A 26,017-nucleotide genomic window follows, 5' to 3' on the forward strand; every position below is an offset into this window, starting at 1 on the left:
GTACTGTCTGCAAAGACAGCCTGTACTGTCTGCAAAGACAGCCTGTACTGTCTGCAAAGACAGCCTGTACTGTCTGCAAAGACAGCCTGTACTGTCTGCAAAGACAGCCTGTACTGTCTGCAAAGACAGCCTGTACTGTCTGCAAAGACAGCCTGTACTGTCTGCAAAGACAGCCTGTACTGTCTGCAAAGACAGCCTGTACTGTCTGCAAAGACAGCCTGTACTGTCTGCAAAGACAGCCTGTACTGTCTGCAAAGACAGCCTGTACTGTCTGCAAAGACAGCCTGTACTGTCTGCAAAGACAGCCTGTACTGTCTGCAAAGACAGCCTGTACTGTCTGCAAAGACAGCCTGTACTGTCTGCAAAGACAGCCTGTACTGTCTGCAAAGACAGCCTGTACTGTCTGCAAAGACAGCCTGTACTGTCTGCAAAGACAGCCTGTACTGTCTGCAAAGACAGCCTGTACTGTCTGCAAAGACAGCCTGTACTGTCTGCAAAGACAGCCTGTACTGTCTGCAAAGACAGCCTGTACTGTCTGCAAAGACAGCCTGTACTGTCTGCAAAGACAGCCTGTACTGTCTGCAAAGACAGCCTGTACTGTCTGCAAAGACAGCCTGTACTGTCTGCAAAGACAGCCTGTACTGTCTGCAAAGACAGCCTGTACTGTCTGCAAAGACAGCCTGTACTGTCTGCAAAGACAGCCTGTACTGTCTGCAAAGACAGCCTGTACTGTCTGCAAAGACAGCCTGTACTGTCTGCAAAGACAGCCTGTACTGTCTGCAAAGACAGCCTGTACTGTCTGCAAAGACAGCCTGTACTGTCTGCAAAGACAGCCTGTACTGTCTGCAAAGACAGCCTGTACTGTCTGCAAAGACAGCCTGTACTGTCTGCAAAGACAGCCTGTACTGTCTGCAAAGACAGCCTGTACTGTCTGCAAAGACAGCCTGTACTGTCTGCAAAGACAGCCTGTACTGTCTGCAAAGACAGCCTGTACTGTCTGCAAAGACAGCCTGTACTGTCTGCAAAGACAGCCTGTACTGTCTGCAAAGACAGCCTGTACTGTCTGCAAAGACAGCCTGTACTGTCTGCAAAGACAGCCTGTACTGTCTGCAAAGACAGCCTGTACTGTCTGCAAAGACAGCCTGTACTGTCTGCCAGCTGAGTTCATATTTTGCACCATGCTGGTGCTGCCACCTATAGGCCTACCACTTCAGTGTGCCCACACCTGCCTCTGTCTCTGGCCGCTACCGTCACTCAGGCAACAGGGCTGACTCCTCTCTCCCTTGCTGGGCATCGCCCTCCCAGGCCATAGACACTTAACACACTGCCTGTGTACCCCACGACATTGTAAATAAAGTAGGAAACCCCCAAAGCCTTATCACTGAACCCCGCTCTGCAAGAACCACCCAATAAACTCATTCAACATTGGTGGGAGTGGTGGGAGCAGCAAGTGTGTTTGCCTGGAGAGAGGAATGAAGTTGTCTTCACTTCATCAGTCCACCCAAGAAGCATCCGTCTCTCAACGAGTTATCCTGATGTGTCTGCACGTTTCAGCATCCAGACACAGGTACAAGCAGGAGCTAGCCGAAATTTCCCGAATTTCTTCGACTCCAAGCCACAGCACCCCACGCTGTTTCTCAAGTCACGTGTTCAGCATCACTTGTATGCTCTGCTGTTGTTGTTCAGCTCAGCACGGCTATTTCAGCAAGTCAGAGGTGAATTTGTGGTGATTTCTGTGTCCAGTGTGTGTGTCACTGTGTTTTGTGGGTGGGAGAGGAGGAAGTGGCCAGATCCTGCCTCACCATACACTCACCCACGCTCCTCGACACCACACTACCATACACCACCACTGCCATCACTCTCTCTGCTGTGTTTTCTGCTGTTTTCCGTGTGAATGCTTTGCCAGAGCTGTGTATCCGAGTGCCCGAGGCCACTCCAAGCTACGTGGATCACCATGCCACGTGGATCAGCAAGCCACGTAGATCACGAAGCCATTTGGAACAAGCCACGTGGGGTGTCGACGATGTCACGTGGATCTACAAGCCACGTGGGTTACCAAGCCAGACGTCCTAGGCCACATTCTGTGGTCTGCTGCCTACATCACTCCACTGACATCACCTCACTATGTCACCCATGATGATGCCCGACTTCACGATGTCTGCCTGACGTCACCTCGAGACATCTGACGTCACCATAAGGTTGACATCACCTCGCGACGTCACGCCTGACATCGCATGATGTCACATCGAGTGTTCTAGTAATTATTTCAGTATTGTCGAGAAGTTTGAGAAAAGATATATGTCTTGTGTTAATTAATTCCTCTGTGTTCTCACATGTTCGTGTATAGCTTTTGCACAGAAAAGCGTAATTTGCTAGTGTAAGCCATGCAGTACCGCATGTGCAGTGCGGGTTTATGCAGTTTTCCGTATGTCTTGTGTGGTCTTGAGCCCAGACCACTGTGCAGCACCTAGTGTTACCTGTCACCCGGTGTGACCCGCATTTGACAGCTGATATTAGTCAGCCCCAAGCATCTGAGCCTCTTGTACAGAAAGTTTTTATGACCGACGCTCATGATGCCCTGCAGAATCGTACCTGCTACGATTCCCATTGAGATTTGCTTCATTTCACCTCCAGACCATAAGAGTGCAGTTATATGTAGAGAAACAAGTCTGGGGACACTTAGACTAGCCTCTGCTATAACTCCAACTGGCAAGAGAATGACACTCGTCAAGCCGCAGTTAGCCCAGTTGGCAGGCAATTGTCTGCCTCCTGTCATAGCTTCAGTGAGCAGCCTGCACAAAGATGTCACTTTGACTGCTAGCCCGCTCGCTACAGTACAGTGTATGCTGTTAGGACTCCAGATGTTTTGCGAAATCGCCTCTGCCACGACTCCACACTCGCCGGCAGTGACAGCCCCAGTGACAGTACCAGTCGAGAAATGTCCTCCTGAGTCGTTTGCCAGAAGAAATTCTGCCAGTTGCCGAGTATTGATGACGCCTCACTCGAGAGCACCAGCAGGTTGTGCCCCAGGTTGAGTGAAACCTGCAGCGACTCCTACGATGACTGCTTCACCATTCCAGAGGAGACCGTACCCTGTTAAATCCCAGCTCACCCGCAGCGATGTCTCCTGTGTTGCAGTATCTGTCCAGACGCAGGAAGGTGTGCAGTGATGCCCCTCGATGCTCACTGCGTATGACCACGATGTTTAGCACACCCCACCTGTTTTTTTCTTCCCTCCCTGTAAGAAGTTTTTTCCATGTCCATGTATGTATATAAAATATATATATATATATATATATAAGTAGTACTGAAGGCAGCTGAGCGGTCCATGCAGCTGAGTGGCTCTTCCTGAGCGGTCCCTTCTGAAAAGGGGTGCGGCTGAGCAGTCCCTCCTGAGCGGTCTCCTTCCCTGCGCCCGCGCGCCCGCCCGCGCCTTCTGCAGCGTCGTCCGGATAGCTCCCGCTCCCCGATTTTTTTTCCCGATTTTTTTTTCGATTTTTTTTTGAATTTCATTTTCTTGTGGTCTCCATCTCCTCGGATCAAATTTTTTTGGGTTTCCCCCTATGGGTACCCCTCCTTCCACCCCCAAATATTCCTGCTCCATCTCCTCGGATCAAGTTTTTTTTGGATTCCCCCCTCTGGGTGTAAGCATTCAAAATGGACTCCCACTTGCATCCCAAATTCCCTGCTCCAATTCCTCGGATCAAATTTTTCTCGAAATCAATAATACCAAGTCTCCATCTCCTTGGATCAAGTTTTTTGGATTCTCCCCTCTAGGGTTAAGCATTCAAATGAACTCCCCCTATGGGGCATGATACTTTCTCTTACTACAGGTCTAAACAAGTGTGACGTCACCCCACCTGTGTTTACTCGGCGGTCAGTGACGTCACGTGATGACCACACACACACCTGGAGGTTACCTGGAGGTTATTCCGGGGATCAACGCCCCCGCGGCCCGGTCCATGACCAGGCCTCCCGATGGATCAGGGCCTGATCAACTAGGCTGTTACTGCTGGCCGCACGCAGTCCGACGTACGAGCCACAGCCCGGCTGATCTGGCACTGACTTTAGGTATCTGTCCAGCTCTCTCTTGAAGGCAGCCAGGTGTTTATTGGCAATTCCCCTAATGCTTGATGGGAGGCTGTTGAACAGTTTTGGGCCCCGGACACTTATGGTGTTTTCTCTTAGTGTACCAATGGCGCCCCTACTTTTTATTGGCGGCATTTTGCATCGCCTGCCCAGTCTTTTACTTTCGTAGGGAGTGATTTCTGTGTGCAGATTTGGGACCATTCCTTCCAAGATTTTCCAAGTGTAGATTATGATATATCTCTCCCTCCTGCGTTCCAACGAGTACAAGTCAAGTGCTTCCAAGCGTTCCCAGTAGTTAAGGTGCTTGACAGAACTTATACGTGCAGTGGAAATAAATGGTATAAAATACCGACACAATGGCAATATAAACACAAATGCAGTATAATGTGATCCTTTATTGACTACGTTTCGCCCACACAGTGGGCTTTTTCAAGTCACAAACAGAACTACCTGGGGTGGAAGGAACGCGAGTATTTATAGTCCGGCTGAGGTCAGGTGAAGAATGCTGCATCTGATGATGTACCGAGTTGGGTTGTAGAGTCTAAAAACTTGGGTAGCTTGGAAAGGAGACTGGACAAGTTTGTGAGCAGACCTTCTACAGTGTTCTTATGTGGGATAGCGATGAAGAAGTTTCTTGGCAAGTGGTTCAGCTATGTTATAGAAGCCACTATTCTGGTTGAAGTTGTCGGATATAGAAATAAGTGATGATTCCAGGATTCTTCGGTATTGAGTGTTGTCTTCTGTGGCGATAAGTCTTGAGTTTCTGTAGTTTATCAAGTGGTTGTGTGAATTACGGTGTTGTACGCAGGCATTCCTTGTGTCGTCAGACCTGCTTGCGTATTGGTGTTCTGAAATACGTGTTTGGAGGTCCCTTGATGTTTCGCCCACGTATAACTTGTTGCAGTCATTACAAGGGATTATGTATACCCCTGCAGAGGATGGAGGCTTGTCCTGCCTACTACTGGTGATGTCCTTGATGGTCGTGGTTGTGGAGGTAGATACTTGGAATGATGTTTTGGCAAAGATGTTGGAAACATGTTTGGCAATGGAGTTGGTGGGAAGGACTATGTATCTCTTCTCGGCAGTGTCTTCTCTGGGTGTGTTGAAGATGTTTAGTGCTCGCCGTCTGCAGTCTCTGATGAAGTGACGAGGATAGTGGAGTTTGGAAAATACCTGTTCAATTATAGTGCATTCTTCCTCAAGGAACTCGTTGCTGCAGATTCTGAGTGCACGCAGGAAGAAGCCTATAATTACACCACGTTTGGTTTTGGTGTCGTGGTGAGAGTAGAAGTGGAGAAGATCGTTTTGGTTGGTGGGTTTTCGATAGACTTTAAAACGAAGTTCGTGGTCAGCTTTGCAGAGTAGAACATCAAGGAAAGGAAGAGTGTTGTCGACCTCTTCTTCAAGTGTGAACTGGATTGAAGGCTCGACCTGGTTGAGCTTGTCTTGGAGAGCTTGAACGTTGAAGCGTTTAGGAGTTATGAGGAGAATGTCGTCAACATAACGGAGCCAGGTGACAGACGAAGGAATAATGGTGGAGAAACGTTCGGCTTCTAGATGTTCCATGTATAGGTTCGCTAGGACTGCACTGAGTGGCGAACCCATGGGTAGTCCAAAAGTCTGCTGAAAGAGGTGATTTTCAAGAGAAACACGTAAAGCCAACACATAGTTCAACCAGGTCGATGAAGTCGCTGGCTGGAATGGGAAGATCAAGTGAATCGTCAATTTTCTTGCGCAAGAGATCGATGGCTTGTTTAGTAGGTACTTTAGTGAATAGGGAAGTCACGTCAAGGCTGGAAAGTTTCTTGTTCCTGATGTTGATGTTGCGAATGCGATTGAGAAGATCACCTGAGTGTTTGAGATGTGCTGGACTGATAGTGCCCAAGAGTTTCGAGAGTTTCATCGCCAAAAACTACAGACACAATGACTCCGACTTCCAAAAAGGCTATCTTCAAGGCATCATCTCAGCAGCCATCTCAACACGCAGCTCCCCAGTCATACCCCGACGTTACATCAATGCACTCAAAGGTTTAGCAGAAGACACGACCATCAGGGTCACCACCGCTGATAAAGGAGGTGGTGTTGTTATCATGAACACTGACGATTACAGGAACAAAATGCTCAATCTACTTAATGACCCAGATACCTACAAACCTCTCACAACTAACCAAGTGGACAACCTTACTAAAACTTTTCTTCAAAGGACTCGCCGCATTCTGAGGAGCTCAGAACAAGGGAAGAAACTTCTGCACACCATGCCCAGCAACCCCAGACCTGCCAGAATGTACGGCCTGCCAAAGACTCACAAGCCTGGTATCCCACTGAGGCCCATGTCCTCGGGAATAGGCAGTGCTCCCCACAAGCTCTCAGGAATTCTCGCCAAACACCTCTCGAAACTCTTGGGCACTATCAGTCCAGCACATCTCAAACACTCAGGTGATCTTCTCAATCGCATTCGCAACATCAACATCAGGAACAAGAAACTTTCCAGCCTTGACGTGACTTCCCTATTCACTAAAGTACCTACTAAACAAGCCATCGATCTCTTGCGCAAGAAAATTGACGATTCACTTGATCTTCCCATTCCAGCCAGCGACTTCATCGACCTGGTTGAACTATGTGTTGGCTTTACGTGTTTCTCTTTTGAAAATCACCTCTTTCAGCAGACTTTTGGACTACCCATGGGTTCGCCACTCAGTGCAGTCCTAGCGAACCTATACATGGAACATCTAGAAGCCGAACGTTTCTCCACCATTATTCCTTCGTCTGTCACCTGGCTCCGTTATGTTGACGACATTCTCCTCATAACTCCTAAACGCTTCAACGTTCAAGCTCTCCAAGACAAGCTCAACCAGGTCGAGCCTTCAATCCAGTTCACACTTGAAGAAGAGGTCGACAACACTCTTCCTTTCCTTGATGTTCTACTCTGCAAAGCTGACCACGAACTTCGTTTTAAAGTCTATCGAAAACACACCAACCAAAACGATCTTCTCCACTTCTACTCTCACCACGACACCAAAACCAAACGTGGTGTAATTATAGGCTTCTTCCTGCGTGCACTCAGAATCTGCAACAACGAGTTCCTTGAGGAAGAATGCACTATAATTGAACAGGTATTTTCCAAACTCCACTATCCTCGTCACTTCATCAGAGACTGCAGACGGCGAGCACTAAACATCTTCAACACACCCAGAGAAGACACTGCCGAGAAGAGATACATAGTCCTTCCCACCAACTCCATTGCCAAACATGTTTCCAACATCTTTGCCAAAACATCATTCCAAGTATCTACCTCCACAACCACGACCATCAAGGACATCACCAGTAGTAGGCAGGACAAGCCTCCATCCTCTGCAGGGGTATACATAATCCCTTGTAATGACTGCAACAAGTTATACGTGGGCGAAACATCAAGGGACCTCCAAACACGTATTTCAGAACACCAATACGCAAGCAGGTCTGACGACACAAGGAATGCCTGCGTACAACACCGTAATTCACACAACCACTTGATAAACTACAGAAACTCAAGACTTATCGCCACAGAAGACAACACTCAATACCGAAGAATCCTGGAATCATCACTTATTTCTATATCCGACAACTTCAACCAGAATAGTGGCTTCTATAACATAGCTGAACCACTTGCCAAGAAACTTCTTCATCGCTATCCCACATAAGAACACTGTAGAAGGTCTGCTCACAAACTTGTCCAGTCTCCTTTCCAAGCTACCCAAGTTTTTAGACTCTACAACCCAACTCGGTACATCATCAGATGGAGCATTCTTCACCTGACCTCAGCCGGACTATAAATACTCGCGTTCCTTCCACCCCAGGTAGTTCTGTTTGTGACTTGAAAAAGCCCACTGTGTGGGCGAAACGTAGTCAATAAAGGATCACATTATACTGCATTTGTGTTTATATTGCCATTGTACGTGCAGTAAAGGATCTCTGTACACTCTCTAGATCTGCGATTTCACCTGCTGTGTATGGAGATGTTAATGTACAGCAGTATTCCAGCCTAGAGAGAACAAGTGATTTGAAAAGGATCATCATGGGCTTGGCATCTCTCATTTTGAAAGTTCTCATTATCCATCCTATCATTTTCTTTGCACGTGCGATCGTGGCACTGTTGTGATCCTTGAAAGTGAGATCCTCAGACATTACTACTCCCAGGTCCCTTACATTATTTTTCCGCTCTTTTGTATGGCCGGAGTCAGTAGTATACTCTGTTCTAGTTATTATCTCCTCCAGTTTTCCATAACGGAGTAGTTGGAATTTGTCCTCATTGAACATCATATTATTTACCGTTGCCCACTGGAAAACTTTGTTTATATCTTCTTGGAGGTTAACCGCGTCCTCAGCAGATGACAGCCTCATGCAGATCCTAGTATCATCCACAAAGGATGATACGGTGCTGTGGTGTATATCTCTGTTTATGTCTGATATGAGGATAAGGAATAAGATGGGGGCGAGTACTGTGCCTTGTGGAACAGAGCTCTTCACTATGGCAGCCTCCGATTTAACTCTGTTGACCACTACTCTTTGTGTTCGATTTGTTAGGAAGTTGAAGATCCATCTCCCCACTTTCCCAGTTATTCCTTTAGCACGTATTTTATGGGCTATTACGCCATGATCGCATTTGTCAAATGCTTTTGCAAAGTCTATTACATCTGCATTCTGATTTTCTTCCAGTGCATCCAAGGCCATGTCATAGTGATCCAGTAGTTGTGAGAGGCAGGAGCGACCTGCCCTGAACCCATGTTGCCCTGGATTGTGCAGATTTTGGGAATCCAGGTGATTTGCAATCCTGCTTCTTAGCACTCTTTCAAAGATTTTTATGATGTGGGATGTCAGAGCTATTGGTCTATAGTTCTTAGCTAATGCTTTGCTGCCACCTTTATGGAGTGGGGCTATATCCGTTGTTTTAAGTGACTGTGGAATTTCACCCATGTCCAAGCTCCTCCTCCATAGTGTACTTAGGGCACGCGAGAGGGGTTTCTTGCAGTTCTTAATGAAAACAGAGTTCCACGAGTCGTCTGGGCCTGGGGCTGAGTGCATAGGCTGAATCTTGTCGAGCAGACAATAAAATGCAGGATAACACTAATACACAATATTTTCATTTATTTATTATACAACCATTACATTTCATATACATCCAACCAAAAAAAAATCATTGAAAAAAGGTACAATTCATTGACTAAAATCAACATATTTTTCTCTTGAAGAAATTCTATGCATTTTTGTTCTGGATCTTCTTCGTCGTCACCATCTCAGCATTACACATTTCATATACAACATAGGGAAAACATTTTCACTCTTAACCCAGGATAACCCAAATAATTTCACATTTCAGGATAACACTAATACACAATATTTTCATTATTTATTTATTATACAACCAATACATTTCATATACATTTCTGGTAATACAAAAAAAATACATTCATTGAAAAAAGGTACAATTCATTGACTACAATCAACGTAGAGTAATTTTTCTTCTCTTGAAGAAATTCTGTGCATTTTGTTCTGGATCTTCTTCGTCGTCATCTGATATATAATAAGCTTCTGGGGAGGATGATGGTGGGGAAGCCGGTGGATAATTTATGGGGGAAGACGGGGAATCCTCATCAATACATGAACTAGGTTGGGAATTTGTCATGAAATATTCCATCTCACTCCATACACATTTATCACAATAACAACTACTGGCACATTCTCCTCTCATATTAATCTCTTCATTCATATTATTATTAGTGCTACATGTAGCGGCACCCACATGAGACTGGGGAGAAGGTGCGATCTCGGCGTGGGTAGGAGTTACAATATCCTGGATAAAATCGTTAACATCAACTCCGTGAGTAGGAGGCACATTCTCAACATCCACATGAGGTCGGGGAGAAGACGCGATGGTAGGAGGGGCAGCAGCAGCATCTCCATACGGGTGCGTAGGAGGTGGGGTGGATCTCGCTCCTAACAAACCCATCAACTCGCAAATCATTTGCTCCTGTCAGATTTGATTTGCGCGAATAAGTTCCAACATCCGCATTATATTCACATCTGGCAAAGAAAAAAAAAATTCCCGACTAGAAGAATAAGGTGCACCTTTATTTGCATTTAAATATAAAAGTTGTTTTACTGGTTAATACATACACTTCTAAAAATCATTTATGTGTAAAAGAAAAAGATTTTTTCACTATTACAACAAGATTCACTTGGTTAATGGACAAAAATCACTTACTATTTACTGCAGGAGGATGATGTTGATTAATCCAACATACACAGGGATATTGTCTTCCCTCCTCCTCGCAGATACCTCCAACAGGATACTGAACTGGATTCATCCTTGACCCTACTTGTTCTTGAATTACTGTAGATCCAAACGTGACTCAGCACTGTCATTTGTACCAGAGTTGTTACCTTTGCTCCGCCTCTAAACGCCTCAGGTTCTACCCGCCGTACGATAATTCCAATATTTTACACAGATTTTCATAATTCCAGGTTGAATTATTAGCAAATACACTTGAACATGAGGGTATATTGAAATGCCCATATGCATATTTCAATATAAATTGATCATTCTTTAATTTATTTCTACCAAAATCTTTAAACAAATATGGTATAATTTTCTTTACACTACAATTTGTTAACTTATACACAAAATATATAGCATATAAGACGCACACCAATAATTTTTCATGTTGAATCCTCTGATTAATACCGTACATGAAATTTCTCTTGTATATAATTTTCTCATATATATTTGTATAATGTTTTAAATCCACCCCGAAACTATCTAAATATAATAATATGTTTGTTCACATATATAGTAATCCAATGAGCCATATTTTCATCTTGATCGTTCAATATATTAATGATGAAAATTACCGGCTTATCTTTTATCCTCATAATAACTTCATTTATATTATTTGCGGCAAAACATCCCAAATACGAGGCTTATCTTCCCGTATGATGTTTCAAGGCAATATTTATTTCTTCACAATTCATGATCTATACTCGCGTATGCACTATCACTGTTCTATTTTCATTAATATATAAAATCGCATTAGTTTCACCAAACATCAGACAAATTCTATTCTCATCTTTCGGTTTACCAAATCTCATATCTATTCTCAAATTACCATTCTTCTCGACAGATATAGCATTCTTAACCTGTTCACTTCTCAGGTCAACACCTAATATAGTTCTGCCTTGGAGAAAACTCTTATATGTAATCAGATGATCAGTCTCCAAACCCAGAGATTTCAAGGTAGCGTAATATAACCTACTCGCATGTGTAGGGAACTTACAATCAATATTAAGAATCATTTCTGAATTAATTGTAACCCCGAAATGATTCAAATCTTCATGTTGAAAATATAATGGATTAAAATTATATCCTCCATCATATGTCTTCATATCAACTATTATAATAAATATCTTATCGGGTATGACTTGTCCCCAAGGATTATCTGCGATCAATTGTGTTTGATTAGAAGCCAGAATATATGATTTAAATAATGTTTTCTTGAACAGATATTCACACCCCTGCGAGTTTACCCTCATGCTTGAATTCAATGCAATTAATGCATTCGTATACGGAATAACTTTATCGATCCATAATTTAATGGAATTAATATTATATTTATATGTTTTTCCGCTTAATGGAGTCATAATTGCCCATGCGGGTGAATGCAATTAAAGTCTCAATCGACATTCGACACTATCCAGGATATATTCGTGAAAACTACTCACATCCAGCATCAAAGGGAAACAAGTATTCACTTCATTCGTTAATTTACCTTCGTCTTTCTTAATAACATCGAAATCAGCAGTTGTAATAGTACTACTTGTTGTCTCATTATTACGAAAGAATGCTATTCTTCCCAATGTATCTAATTTTGATGGGGATAAATGCTTAAGCAGTTTAATATAACCCGCATATGAATAAAATGGATTCGATTCTATAAGTTGTTCGTTGAGATACAAACACACAGATTTGAATATTGTCTGAATTATAGAATTCACAAATATCGCCTTATCTCCCTCTCCCAGTGCACTCCCATCCTCCTTTGTTATATTTATGTTCATTTCCAAGGCCAGACTCGTTAAATCTAAAAAATGTCCTTCTGAACTTTGTATTCTAAATTCGAGAAATTTATCAGATCCTTGATTTACTGGTAATACTTCACAGGTGCGTCTAGCTGCTATTGAGGATTCAATAATGGCGTGTCCTGGTAATTTTGGGAATCCATCAGTTATGGAATGAGAATAAGTGGGGACGGGGGCGTTGAGCCCCCCTGGTGTAACGTATAGAGCACCAGCCGACATACTAACAATATGACAGTTAACAATAAACTAAAATTAATTAAATATTCCACTTTCTTTTATCATTATATTTCAATCTTTTTAAATTTCAATCTTTTCAAACCAATCTTTCTACTTCCTCCGGATAATAACTTCTGCCCGACACCCTTCAATGATTCTACACCTCTATTTCTCGCAGAATTTTTCAATGCAATACCATTATTAACATCGTTCAACACATTTTGTCCGTATTGTAATACTCCCGGAGCAAAGGTATTCAATAAGAATGGTATTGCTTTTCTGGCCATCCCACCGAGAAATGACAATAATCCTCCGCCCCTCCCTCTAGCTTTATATAATATGATATCTAAACTTCCCCCTTTCACCCTCGAAGTATCAAAGAGTTTCAGGAATGATTCCACTGAAGGAGGGGAGAAACTGGTTCTCATCTTGACGGTTCGTTCAATATTAACTCAACTTGATCATTCACTCTCGTTTTATAGGTCTTAAATGTAGTACACATACAGTAGAACATTTATCATTATATTGAATTAACCTTTCTTTCTGATCAGCGAGCTTAATACTCACTTGATCAATTATCTTTTCATTAGATCTTAATGTATTAATATCAACTACTCCCAAAAGAGATACCAACTGATCACCAAAATTAATGGGATCAATCAAATCACTATATATTAACATATAATTAATACCTGATTCAGGATCGGGCGGGTTTACCGCCTTCACACCAGACTCGTTAAAAATAATCTCTTTTTTATTGGTAAAGACATACAAAATTTCATTACCTGAGAACCCTAACATATCGCTTCCTTCTTTATCAAATTCCAACCCCACATAACCGCTAGTAATATCAGAAGGTAGTATAATTTTTTTTTTCAAGTTAATAACCACTCTGTTTATTCCTGGATGATATGTGAACACAATTGAGTTTTTGTGGATGATAATACCCGTTATCTTTTTAACTGCTATTAGCAGATTTTCATTAATATCCTCATTCATTGCTTCTAAAATCCTTGTCATATCACCTCCAATAATTTTGCTCATATCAATTTTATGGATATATTTATTTACTGTAGATTTCTCATATTTAATACATATCTTCAAATTCTTTTGTGGTATATAATGTGTCTTGGGGTAAATTATATTTTTCAGAGCAACCTCATAATCAATTTTATTATCTAATATAATGGGGTCATATAATTTATTAATGAAAGCTGAAGGTGTATTGGCGGGAAATAAATCAAGACTGGAATCACTACAGACGTATAGAAGACGTTCAGCCATCTCCACACTCTTATAACACACCGAGTAAAAACATTTCATCACAGAGTTGATATACTCACCTAATATGTTATCCACGATGATTCCTCTCTCCATACACCGCCTCCTTTATGTAATAATTGTCTTCTCACTTTTGTATTCCTCACAAAATCAAAATGTATACCTGTTATATTTAATAAATGCTTTATTTCTGTTAAGTAATCAGAATCGATTCTTCTCGCTGATTTCACATTTTCTGATAAAACATTTATTCTTGTTCTTGTCCAGACCAGAGCTTTGGTGAGATGGGTAAGGAAGAAGGATGGGTAAGGATAGAAATTTTGGAAAAGGGTGGGAGGGGGGAGAGAGGTAGGATATAAAAGGTAAGTGGCCCAACCACTTTGGTGTAATTTAAAAAGTGTACGTGAAATAATAAGATATTCTTTAAGGGGTATAAGACTAACCCATCAGAGTCACATAGATATAACAGATATATAAGTACATGACTCTGAATTGGTAGTAATTATGCAAGTTGACTTGCAGTGGGGTTTTACCACCAATCCCCGAGTGTGGGGTTGAATTATACGCATCTACCAATCCATTTAACACTTTTGAATAATTAAATGTATTGGGACTTGTCATATACTTGTATAATTTACGTTTCAACGTTTGCATGCCTCTCTCTGCAATGGAAGCTTTTGTTTCATTCGAAAATACATGATATAACTTTATACGCTTACTCTGGAGATAATTCTGTACCTGTTTATTTAGAAATTCCCTGCCTTTGTCTGTAAATAATCTCGATATATTCTTCGCCTTTTCATTCTCCAATACGTTTTGTAATGCATGTAAAGTGCTCGGTCCGTCTTTCTTTTTCATGAGTACTGCTTGTAAATATCTTGAAAAAACATCGATACACACGAGAATGTATATCCATCATTATATCTGGATAATTTAGACATGTCACCCAAGTCGTAGGTTAATATCACTCTGGGTTTGGGTGCAATTATTTTCCTACGAGGAAACTTATTAGGTTTAAGAACATGTAAAGTATATGATCTTTCTGAATTTAAGAAATTTCTGATCTCTTTCAAGGTTATGGACGGATCAATCTTTTTTACAGCTGCATATAAACTGTTTACACCAGAGAATGATCCCATAGAGTCAGGATCTCTATAAACCTTTTCAATTAATTTTGTTCGCTCCATTGGTATACAACTTCGTAGGAATCCTGTCGTAACACATTGGTTCGCAACTGTAATGCTTCTGGTGTATTTAATGCAAGGTCTATGAATAAATAACCAAAGGGTGATCGATTTATAGCAGATTTATATATATTTACAAATTCTTTATTTTTATCGAAAACTTGTCGCCCCAGAATCTCTACTTGTCCAAGATCCCTCATTTTAAATAAAGCAAAAATGCGTGGCGTTTAAAGCCATGGTACGACTATGTCGTCCTCCGTGAAATATATTTTGAGTAATCAGAATAATGCTTATATTATGATGTGTACCTTTAGTAAAACATTCGAGAATAATTTCACTGTTACCAGTTTTAAAAATAGATCATCAACAATAATTATTTTATTTTCATCAGATGATGCAATGACATTCTGTGGGTCGATAATATCTTTACTTAATGTTAATTTATGAGATATCTCTGAATCTTTTTCTAAGGGGTGTGATGTCACCCTGCATATTATAATGTTATGAAATTTCTCATGATATAACTTTAATAATTTTGATGTGAAATAAGATTTGCCACTATTCGAATAACCGGCAATGATAATCCTTGATGGATAACGAAATATATCAACGTCAGCAGATGTGCATGTTGTCAAGTTCATTGTACTGTCGAGAGAGATTGTTTACCATAGAGAGGTGACTTGTACACTGTAAGTGTTAATGGGTTTTCAAGATATATAACAGCTAAGTTAATGAGGAGCAACCTCCTGTTGCAGAGCGGGACTACCTCACCAAAATTAGTTACTTTATGGTACCGATTGACACGGATGTTCGGTAAGGAGATACGTAATGGCCGTGTGATTTTCTACCTTGGATGTGAACCGCATTTCATGGCGTCTGTCTGACCTGAGTTGCCGCAGGTGTTCAGTAAGGAGATGACTATGTGATTTTCTACCTTGGATGTGAACAGCATGGAGTCCGTCTGTCTGACCTGAGTTGACCCAGGTGTTCAGTAAGGAGATTATCGTCGGAGAGGGGGGGGGTGTACAAAAATCATGACGCAATACTTTGGGGTGACCCATATAAGATCAAGGAGTCTCTCAGAGCGAGGGTTGTGTTTCCATCCGTCAAGCCTGGCTGACCTCATCTTCCAACGGTGAACCACACATCATGGAGAAAGGTAAGTTGTACTTAGAAAATCTTGATATGTGGTGAAACAGATATTATTTAACAAGTTTAATGGTATAACGGGGAAAAATGTTTTGGGTTAATTTTGTTGTTGGAGCATACGAGTGAAATTTTTACTGGGTTAGTGTGTTAATAAGTGAAATTCTTATCAGAGGATAAGAAAAGAATATACGCGAATTATTTGGAAGCATTAGTGAAGAGGAGATTGTCGATTAGAAGGCGACGATCGTTGGAAATCAAGAGAGGTGGTGTACATCGCAATGAGAGGTTGTTAGAATTAAAGAATGAGTGGGATCGCATAGATGTATTATGGAAGAAGGCTGTAGAAACAGGTATGTATCCAAATTGTGATCTTTTTACTTTTGTTGTGAAAAATATTTATCGTAAAAATGAGTTAGTCACTCGAGAAAGATTTTTTTGTTCCTTTCATTAAAATCTTAATTCGTAATATGTAAAAACTGAGAACGGTGAAAGATTTTGTTCTATTCATTGAAATCTTAATATATAAAAATATTTTGGGTTATAAATTGGATATACTTTTTGCTTCTGCAGGAAATACACCTGGTACTGTTGTGAATCAAACTGAGAGTAATGACGCACAGCGTGGAGGAGTGACGGGGAATGAAGATGAGAGTGCAGGTAGATCTGCTAGTGTTGGTACCTCACAACGCGGAGGTGTGGCGGGAGGTGTGGATACTTCTGTCCCCATTAATGAAGATGATGAGAGAGCAACTACCTCACATGACGTGTCTGACAGCAATGTCGCACACAATAGTGGAGGTGAAGATGAGAGACCAGAAATTATTACATACATCCAGAATTTTAGAGGTAGACATACAGTGAGGAAATAGTGTTCCTTCAAATTACAACAGGGAGTTAAGAATGTATTTACATGCTTATAGGGATTATTTTAAAGATCAGATGCGAGATATGTATAATAGATCACCTCTAGCAATGTCGCTCAGAATCCACCCGATTATAGTTATAAGGACATTACGTCAAAACTTATCGGATGATGAACAAATTGGACAATTTGTGATAAATTTAGCGTTTGAGTTAGTAAGTGAAGAGGAAATCTCTGAAGTATTTGATCGATGGGTGGGAACGATATTAGAAAGATACGAGACAGAGTTGCAAGATCAGGAAGGATCTGGCTGGATCATAGATCAAATCGAATCTTTCAGTATCGAATACGTTAAAGTAGAACTCAGAGTACAAGTAGGATCATATGTGGCATATCCCAAGAAACTGAGAGGAAACCAATATGTATTTAATCCAGAGATTAATGATGGGTTATGTGTACTGCGTGCTTTTGCTGCCTATCAATGTCATAAAAAGATGTCTTAATCATGCAAAATCTTCTATAGATGATTTCCCCATAACACGTGATAAGTTAGGTATATTAGAGAAGGAAAATAAAGTGTCATTATATGTTTATCAATTAAGAAAGGATCATAGTGGGACATTTGTGGCTATGTGTCGTAAGGGGAATAAGAAATATAAGGACATTATGTGTGCGTTATTGTTGAATGAGTCACTTGGTTTTAATTAAAGATTTTAACGGGTATGTTAGAACGATAATGAAGGATCATGGTGTATAGAAGCACTGTCATAGTTGTTTGATGAAGTTGAATACACAGTAGTTAGATATCCACGAAAATGGATGTAAAATCAATCAGATTCTCGTATTCCTCCCGGAAGGAACAACAGTACACTTTAAAAATTTTAGTCATACACATTCCAGCGAATACATCGGTGTATTTGATTTCGAATGTGCATTAGACATCACTCTCCCGGCAGGTAAAATGGAGTCTCGTCATAAAGCCATTGTCTATTGTTACATTATATTTGATCGCAAAGGAGAAATAGTGTGTATGAAGAGTTATAAGGGGGAGGATGCTGTTAATCATTTAATTTTAAATGTTAGTGGTGAATGGACTAAAATAAAGTATAGAAGAGAGTATCATGTAATCCATATGACAGAGGAGGATAAGATGAGACATGATTCTCAGATCACTTGTGAATTATGTAGTAACACCTTCAAAAATGCCCAAGACAAACATAAACATCATGACCACACTTTAAAATTCAATAATTATATTGGTGCATATTGTGGTCATTGTAATTTGCAGTGTAAAGATAAGAGTGAGAAATTATTACTTTTTTGTCATAACATGTCGTTTGATTTAGGAATAATTTTAAAAGAATTGCAGGTTGATAAATATGAAATTAAACTTCATTCGAAACAAGGGTTCAAATTCTTGAAAGTAGAGATAGGTTACGTTTCAAGATTCTCTGTCTTTATTGAATGGATCTCTTTCCACTTTAGCAGATCAACATATCAAGGCAGGTAAATCACTGAAATATACAGAGGCTATTCTGAAAGATGTGCCTCAGGATGTCTTACCTTTATTATGTAAAGGAAAACAAGTTTTGTGCTATGATTATATTGATAGTTTAAAGAAACTCGATGAAACAAAATTACCGAGTAAAGAACATTTTTTTTTTTAATTCTTTGAGAAATAGTGCTATTAGCCAGAAAGATTATGATCATGCATTGAAAGTGTTTGACTTGGGTAAATGTAAGACTTTAGGAGATTACTTGATGTTATATCTCAAGACTGATGTTGGATTGTTAGCCGATGTCTTCATGGAGTGGCGTAAAACACTCAGATATTTATAAGCTAGATGTTAGTAATTATATAAGTTTACCTTCATTCAGTTGGGATGCATTCCTCTTGAAAGCTAATGTAAAATTAGATACGATATATTCCCATGAGTTATATGACTTGATTAAAAGGAATCTCAGAGGAGGGTTTACGTGTGCAATTAATCAGTATACTAAAGCAGATAATCCCTTAATTAATCCCAATTTTGATGTTGAGAGTGGAATGGGCACTCATATTTTATATCTAGATTGTAATTCTCTGTATGCTAGTGCGATGGTTGAAGCTCTTCCACAGAATGGTATCAGAAAATTATCGAATGAGGAGAAGATTACTTTCCTCGATGTGGGATTAAGTAATGTTTCGTGTGAAGGTCAAAAAGGTTATTGGATAGAATGTGATACCAAGCCCATGTGCCCTGAGGTAGCTAGACGCACTAATGAACTTCCTTTGATATTATCACACATGAATATATCAGAAGAGATGTTATCGCCTTATTGTGAATCTATATTGAAAAATGAAGGTAGAAAGATCCCCAAATCTAATGCGAAATTAGTGGCCAGTCATTTACCTCAGAAAAATTATTTGATCAGTCTAGATTTGTTACAGTTATTACTGGAACTTGGGTTAGAGGTGGAAAAGGTTCATACCATATATGAATATACACAGACAAAATTTTTAGAACCTTTCATATCAACTAATATTGCACAGAGAACAGCTACAAGATGTCCTATCAAGTCAAAAGCCTTCAAATTAACTAATAACGCCATATATGGGAAATCATTGTTGAATATTACAAAGTATGCTGAATATTATAGTTATATCAATAATGAGAAAGCATTTGTTAGAGCGAGTAAAGATCCTTTCTTAAAAAATATCACACATTTGAATCAAGATAGTGATTTGTACATTCAACAAAGAAAAATAAGTTAAACAACCACTTTATCTCGGTTTTCAAATTCTTGAGATTGCTAAAAAGAAATTGTATCATTTTTGGTATAAAGTTAAAAACATTATGGTGATGATGTAAGACTTCTGTATACCGATACAACATTATGGTGATGATGTAAGACTTCTGTATACCAATACAACATTATGGTGATGATGTAAGACTTCTGTATACCGATACTGACTCGTATATTTTTAGCTTAAAATGCAAAGATTTGTACACTGAGTTAAAAAGTGAACCTTTGTTAGGATATATGGATTTTTCAAATTTCAGTCCTGATCATCCCTTATATGATAATAGTAGAAAAGGTGAGCTGGGGTTATTGAAATCTGAAATGTGTGATAACCATATTAGCGAGTTGATAGCCCTGAAAGCTAAAACGTATTCTGTCAAGATTGCTGGAAGATCAACTACTGTCAGCAGAGCCAAGGGTATTCCTTCGCATTTCATGCCATTATTAACTCGTGCAAGATACAAGAATGTTTTAACAAATGTAGATAGGGAATTATTCACGTGTAAGTCTATAAGTAACGTAAAAGGCGAAATATGTACAGTAAGAATTAACAAGAGGCCTGTCAGTCTTTGATGATAAACGGTATCATTTGAATACTAATGAATCCTTGTCCCTTGTGGCTTAGCGCTTCTTTTTGATTATAATAATAATAATGAATCCTTGGCTTATGGACACCCTGATATTCCACCATGTAAACGCAGGAGAATAGTGATTCCCATGTTGTATTACCAGAAATGTATATGAAATGTATTGGTTGTATAATAAATAATGAAAATATTGTGTATTAGTGTTCTCTTGAAATGTGAAATTATTTGGGTTATCCTGGGTTAAGAGTGAAAATGTTTTCCCTATGTTGTATATGAAATGTGTAATGCTGAGATGGTGACGACGACGAAGATCCAATACAAAAATGCATAGAATTTCATCAAGAGAAAAATATGTTGATTTTAGTCAATGAATTGTACCTTTTTTCAATGATTTTTTTTTGTTGGATGTATATGAAATGTAATGATTGTATAATAAATAAATAAATGAAAATATTGTGTATTAGTGTTATCCTGCATTTTATTGTCTGCTCGACAAGATTCAGCCTGTGTGTGTGTGTGTGTGTGTGTGTGTGTGTGTGTGTGTGTGTGTGTGTGTGTACTCACCTATTTGTGGTTGCAGGGGTCGAGTCCTAGCTCCTGGCCCTGCCTCTTCACCGGTTGCTACTAGGCCCTCTCTCTCCCCGCTCCATGAGCTTTATCAAACCTCGTCTTAAAACTGTGTATGGTTCCTGCCTCCACTACGTCATTTTCTAGGCTATTTCACTGCCTTACAACTCTATGACTGAAGAAATACTTCCTACTATCTCTCTGACTCATTTGTGTCTTCAACTTCCAATTGTGGCCTCTTGTTTCTGTGTTCCCTCCCTGGAACATCCTGTCTTTGTCCACCTTGTCTATTCCACGCAGTATTTTATATGTCGTTATCATGTCTCCCCTGACCCTCTTGTCCTCCAGTGTGGTCAGGCCGATTTCCCTTAATCTTTCCTCATAGGACATTCCCCTTAGCTCTGGAACTAACCTTGTCGCAAACCTTTGTACTTTCTCTAGTTTCTTGACGTGCTTTATCAAGTGCGGGTTCCAAACAGGTGCTGCATACTCCAGTATGGGCCTGACATACACGGTGTACAGTGTCTTGAATGATTCCTTACTAAGGTATCGGAATGCTGTTCTCAGGTTTGCCTGGCGCCCATATGCTGCAGCAGTTATCTGATTGATGTGTGCTTCCGGAGACATGCTCGGTGTTATACTCACCCCAAGATCTTTCTCCTTGAGTGAGGTTTGCAGTCTTTGGCCACCTAGCCTATACTCTGTCTGTGGTCTTCTGTGCCCCTCCCCCATCTTCATGACTTTGCATTTGGCAGGATTAAATTCGAGAAGCCATTTGCTGGACCAGGTGTCCAGTCTGTCCAGGTCTCTTTGAAGTCCTGCCTGGTCCTCATCAGATTTAATTCTCCTCATTAACTTCACATCATCTGCAAACAGGGACACTTCTGAGTCTAACCCTTCCGTCATGTCGTTCACATATACCAAAAATAGCACTGGTCCTAGGACCGACCCCTGTGGGACCCCGCTCGTCACAGGTGCCCACTGTGATACATCATTACGTACCATGACTCGTTGTTGCCTCCCTGTCAGGTATTCTCTGATCCATTGCAGTGCCCTTCCTGTTATATACGCCTGATGCTCTAGCTTCTGCACTAATCTCTTGTGAGGAACTGTGTCAAAGGCCTTCTTGCAGTCCAAGAAGATGCAATCAACCCACCCCTCTCTCTCTTGTCTTACTTCTGTTATTTTATCATAAAACTCCAGAAGGTTTGTGACACAGGATTTGCCTTCCGTGAATCCGTGCTGGTTGGCATTTATACTCCTGTTCCGTTCCAGGTGCTCCACCACTCTCCTCCTGATAATCTTCTCCATAATTTTGCATACTATACACGTCAATGACACAGGTCTATAGTTTAGTGCCTCTTTTCTGTCTCCTTTTTTAAAAATGGGAACTACATTTGCCGTCTTCCATACCTCAGGTAGTTGCCCAGTTTCCAGGGATGTGTTGAAGATTGTGGTAAGTGGCACGCACAACATATCTGCTCTCTCTCTAAGGACCCACGGGGAGATGTCTGGTCCCATTGCCTTTGAGGTATCGATGTCCCTTAGCAGTTTCTTCACCTCATCTGTATGTATGTCGTCCAACACTTGTTGGTGTATTCCTTGCTGGTGTCCCCATCTGGTCTGTCCCCCCAGAGTTCTTCCTGTCTCTACTGTAAATACTTCCTTAAATCTCGTGTTGAGCTCCTCACATACCTCTTGATCGTTTCTTGTGAGTTCTCCACCTTCTTTCCTCAGCCTTATCACCTGGTCCTTGACTGTTGTCTTCCTCCTAATGTGGCTATACAGCAGTTTCGGGTCAGATTTGACTTTCGATGCTATGTCGTTTTCATACTGTCGCTGGGCCTCCCTCCTTATCTGTGCATACTCGTTTCTGGCTCTTCTACTAATCTCCTTGTTTTCCTGGGTCCTATGCCTCCTGTACCTTTTCCATTCTCTGTTGCACTTAGTTTTTGCCTCCCTACACCTTCGGGTAAACCAAGGACTCGTTTTGGTCTTCCTATTATTTCCGTTTCCCTTGGGAACAAAACTTTCCTCTGCCTCCTTGCACTTTGTTGCCACATATTCCATCATCTCGTTTACTGATTTTCCTACCATTTCTCTGTCCCACTGAACCTCCTGCAGGAAGTTTCTCATACCTGTGTAGTCCCCCCTTTTATAGTTTGGCCTTTCCCCTTCAGTTCCTGTTACCTTCTCCACTTGTAACTCTACTATATAGTCAAAACTCAGAACCACATGATCGCTAGCTCCAAGGGGCCTCTCATAAGTGATGTCCTCAATGTCTGAACTGCTCAGGGTGAACACAACATCCAGTCTTGCTGGCTCATCCTCCCCTCTCTCTCTGGTTGTGTCCCTGACATGTTGATGCATGAGGTTTTCAAGTACCACATCCATCATCTTGGCTCTCCATGTTTCGGGACCCCCATGTGGGTCCAGGTTTTCCCAGTCGATCTCCCTGTGGTTGAAATCGCCCATTACCAGTAACTTTGCTCTGCTCGAGTGAGCTCTTCTTGCCACCTCAGCCAGTGTGTCCACCATCACCCTGTTGTTTACTTCGTACTCCTCTCTTGGCCTCCTGCAGTTCTGTGGTGGGTTATACATCACTCCAATGACTACTTTATGTTCTCCGGACTGAATTGTACCTACAATGTAGTCTCTTTCTCCAATCATGTCCATGCCTTCCATTTCCTCAAATCCCCATCGGTGTTTTATGAGCAGTGCAACCCCTCCTCCCCCTCTACTCCTTCTATCTTTCCTCAGGATCTGATATCCTGTTGGGAAGATTGTGTCTGTTATTGTCTCAGCGAGTTTTGTTTCTGTGACTGCTATGATGTCTGGGGATTTTTCACTGATTCTTTCATTCCACTCCTCATGTTTATTCATTATTCCATCTGCGTTTGTGTACCAAACCTTTAGTTTCTTTTCTATCATTGTGGTCATGCAAGAATATTGGGGTTGGGGGAGCGAGAGCCTTGGTGGGGGCCTATATGGGGCTGTGGTGTAGGTGGGGTTTGTGTTGATGGGGGTGGGGTCAGAATGCCCATAAGGGACAGCTGTTGGGGTGAGGTTTGTGATATGGGGATTGGTGGCAGAGGGAACAGTGAGTGGGTTGTAGTATAGGTTGCTCAGTTGCGTTGGGAATGTCGCGGGTGGAGTCTTTTGGTGGGAGATTCTGTGGGGTGTGTTTGCTCTTCCTCCTGTGTCTGGGTCCTGCTCATTTTCATTGCTTCTCGTTCCTCCTTGCGTCTCTGTACCCTCTCTTTCAGTGTAGTCCTTTCTTCTTGTGTTCTGTCGCGGTAGAGGTATACTCTCTGGTACCCCTCTTTGTCCCTCAGTCTTGCTTTCTCTTGCAGTATCCTGGTTCGAACTGTTTCTTCCTTGAAAGTTACTCTGACAGGCCGTATCCTTCCACTCGCAAACCACCCAATTCTCTGAAAATTTGTCACCTGGGTCATATTGCCCTCCCCTATTGTTTTCATGATGCCTTCAATCATTTTTTTCTCCTCCTGTTTTATTTCTTCAAAGTTGGCCCCCTTGGCTTCTTGGAGCCCGTACACAAAAACTGACCTCGCCCTTTCCTCCTCCCACTGAGTCTCCATCTGCATCCTCTGAGGCATTTTATTTCCTTCCATTGACATGTTCTTGCCTTCAGTCCCTGTCATATCTGAAACTTCTATTCTCAGTGGACTGTCTTTCCTGACCAGCTGTCCCTTGCTACTGCAGTTGGCTGTTAGAATCTCTGCATATAGCATACCTTCATTGTTTTCGGACCTGTCGTTTGATCTTAGTGTGCTCGTCGTCTTTTCCCTGGCCCCACGTGGGTCTGATAGGGCCTTCATGCTCGGCATGTCTCCGTTGTTGCTTACCATCCCCTTGTCTGCGCCTGACTTTGAATTTCCTGATGTCACACCTGAATTGTCATTTGTCTCTCTAATCTGTTTCAGGCTTTGCAGTTTCTCTTCTAAGCACTGTATCCTAGCTTCTGCTGCTAAGACCTGTACTTCCCACTTCCTGCACTCTTCAGCTATCCGCTCCTCCATTTTCTTACCAAGCTCTACTATTTTCCTTCCCCACTCTTCCTCCCTTTTTTGGAGCTCTAGCTCCCAGTCTTTCCTCCCTGGTTCGTCCACCAGATCTCTGGGTTTCCGTCCTCTAAGGCCACCCATTTTTTTTTTTTTTTTTTTTTTTACTTATTACCACAGACAGAAGGCTAGAGGAGGGTGTGGGGGGGAGAGAGAGAGGGTAGAAAGAGGGAGAGAGAGGAGAGAGAAAGGGTAGAAAGAGGGAGAGAGAGGAGAGAGTATGGGGGTGAGGGATAAGACCAAGGGGGAGGGAGAGAAATGTGAGGGGGGAGAGAAAGGGTAGAGAGAGGGAGAAAGAGAGGGAGAGGGAGAGAAAGAGAGAGAGAGGGAGAAAGGAGGGAAGAAGGCTGTGAGAGAGAGAAACGCGAGGGAGGGAAAAGGTAAGAGGTCTGTGGGGGAGGCAGTCAAATTCCAAGGATCAGCTGTGTGTACTCACCTAGTTGTGGTTTCGGGGTCGAGACCCAGCTCCTGGCCCCGAGTGTGTATGTGTGTGCGTGCGTGTATGTGTGTGTGAGCACGTCAGTTGTTTGTGTCCCAGAAATACAATTCACTTCTGTGTATCAATAATACTAATGAGATACCACTAACCCTGAGAGTAGTTCTAATAATTATAATACTAGCGTGTGTTAAGTCATTCTTTCACCCAGTTATGTACTACCTTTTACTACATGTGTAGAGGAGGGAGAGGGTGTGGGGGAGAGAGAGAAAGGGTAGAAAGAGGGAGAGAGAGGAGAGAGAAAGGGTAGAAAGAGGGAGAGAGAGGAGAGAGAAAGGGTAGAAAGAGGGAGAGAGAGGAGAGAGTATGGGGGTGAGGGATAAGACCAAGGGGGAGAGAGAAATGTGAGGGGGAGAGAAAGGGTAGAGAGAGGGAGAAAAAGAGGGAGAGGGAGAGAAAGAGAGGGAGAAAGGAGGGAAAGAGGGTATTGAGAGGGAGAAACGCGAGGGAGGGGAAAGGTAAGAGGTCTGTGGGGGAGGCGGTCAAATTCCAAGGATCAGCTGTGTGTACTCACCTAGTTGTGGTTCCAGGGGTCGAGACCCAGCTCCTGGCCCCGAGTGTGTATGTGTGTGCGCGCGTGTGTGTGTGTGAGCACGTCAGTTGTTTAT

At 41.7% G+C, this 26,017-nt stretch overlaps 1 protein-coding gene across 4 annotated transcripts in view; it reads left to right on the forward strand.

The window, feature by feature from the left end:
* Positions 1-26,017, forward strand: part of LOC138854800 (uncharacterized) — a 391,661-nt gene that overhangs the window by 39,287 nt on the left and 326,357 nt on the right. Inside the window, exons 3-5 of one of the 4 annotated variants that reach the window (XM_070099892.1) lie at positions 15,638-16,041; positions 16,202-16,381; positions 16,602-18,905. The exons of 2 other annotated variants lie outside the window; for them this stretch is intronic. In XM_070099892.1, coding sequence (XP_069955993.1) covers positions 16,032-16,041; positions 16,202-16,381; positions 16,602-16,900 — 489 coding nt within the window. In that variant the 5' untranslated portion in view covers positions 15,638-16,031 and the 3' untranslated portion in view covers positions 16,901-18,905. Of the gene's footprint in view, positions 1-15,637; positions 16,042-16,201; positions 16,382-16,601; positions 18,906-26,017 lie in introns of those variants that run through there. One more of the 4 variants, XM_070099891.1, reaches the window with a different exon arrangement.

This window comes from Cherax quadricarinatus, chromosome 70 (genome assembly GCF_038502225.1).
Source record: "Cherax quadricarinatus isolate ZL_2023a chromosome 70, ASM3850222v1, whole genome shotgun sequence".
Classification (NCBI taxonomy): domain Eukaryota; kingdom Metazoa; phylum Arthropoda; class Malacostraca; order Decapoda; family Parastacidae; genus Cherax; species Cherax quadricarinatus.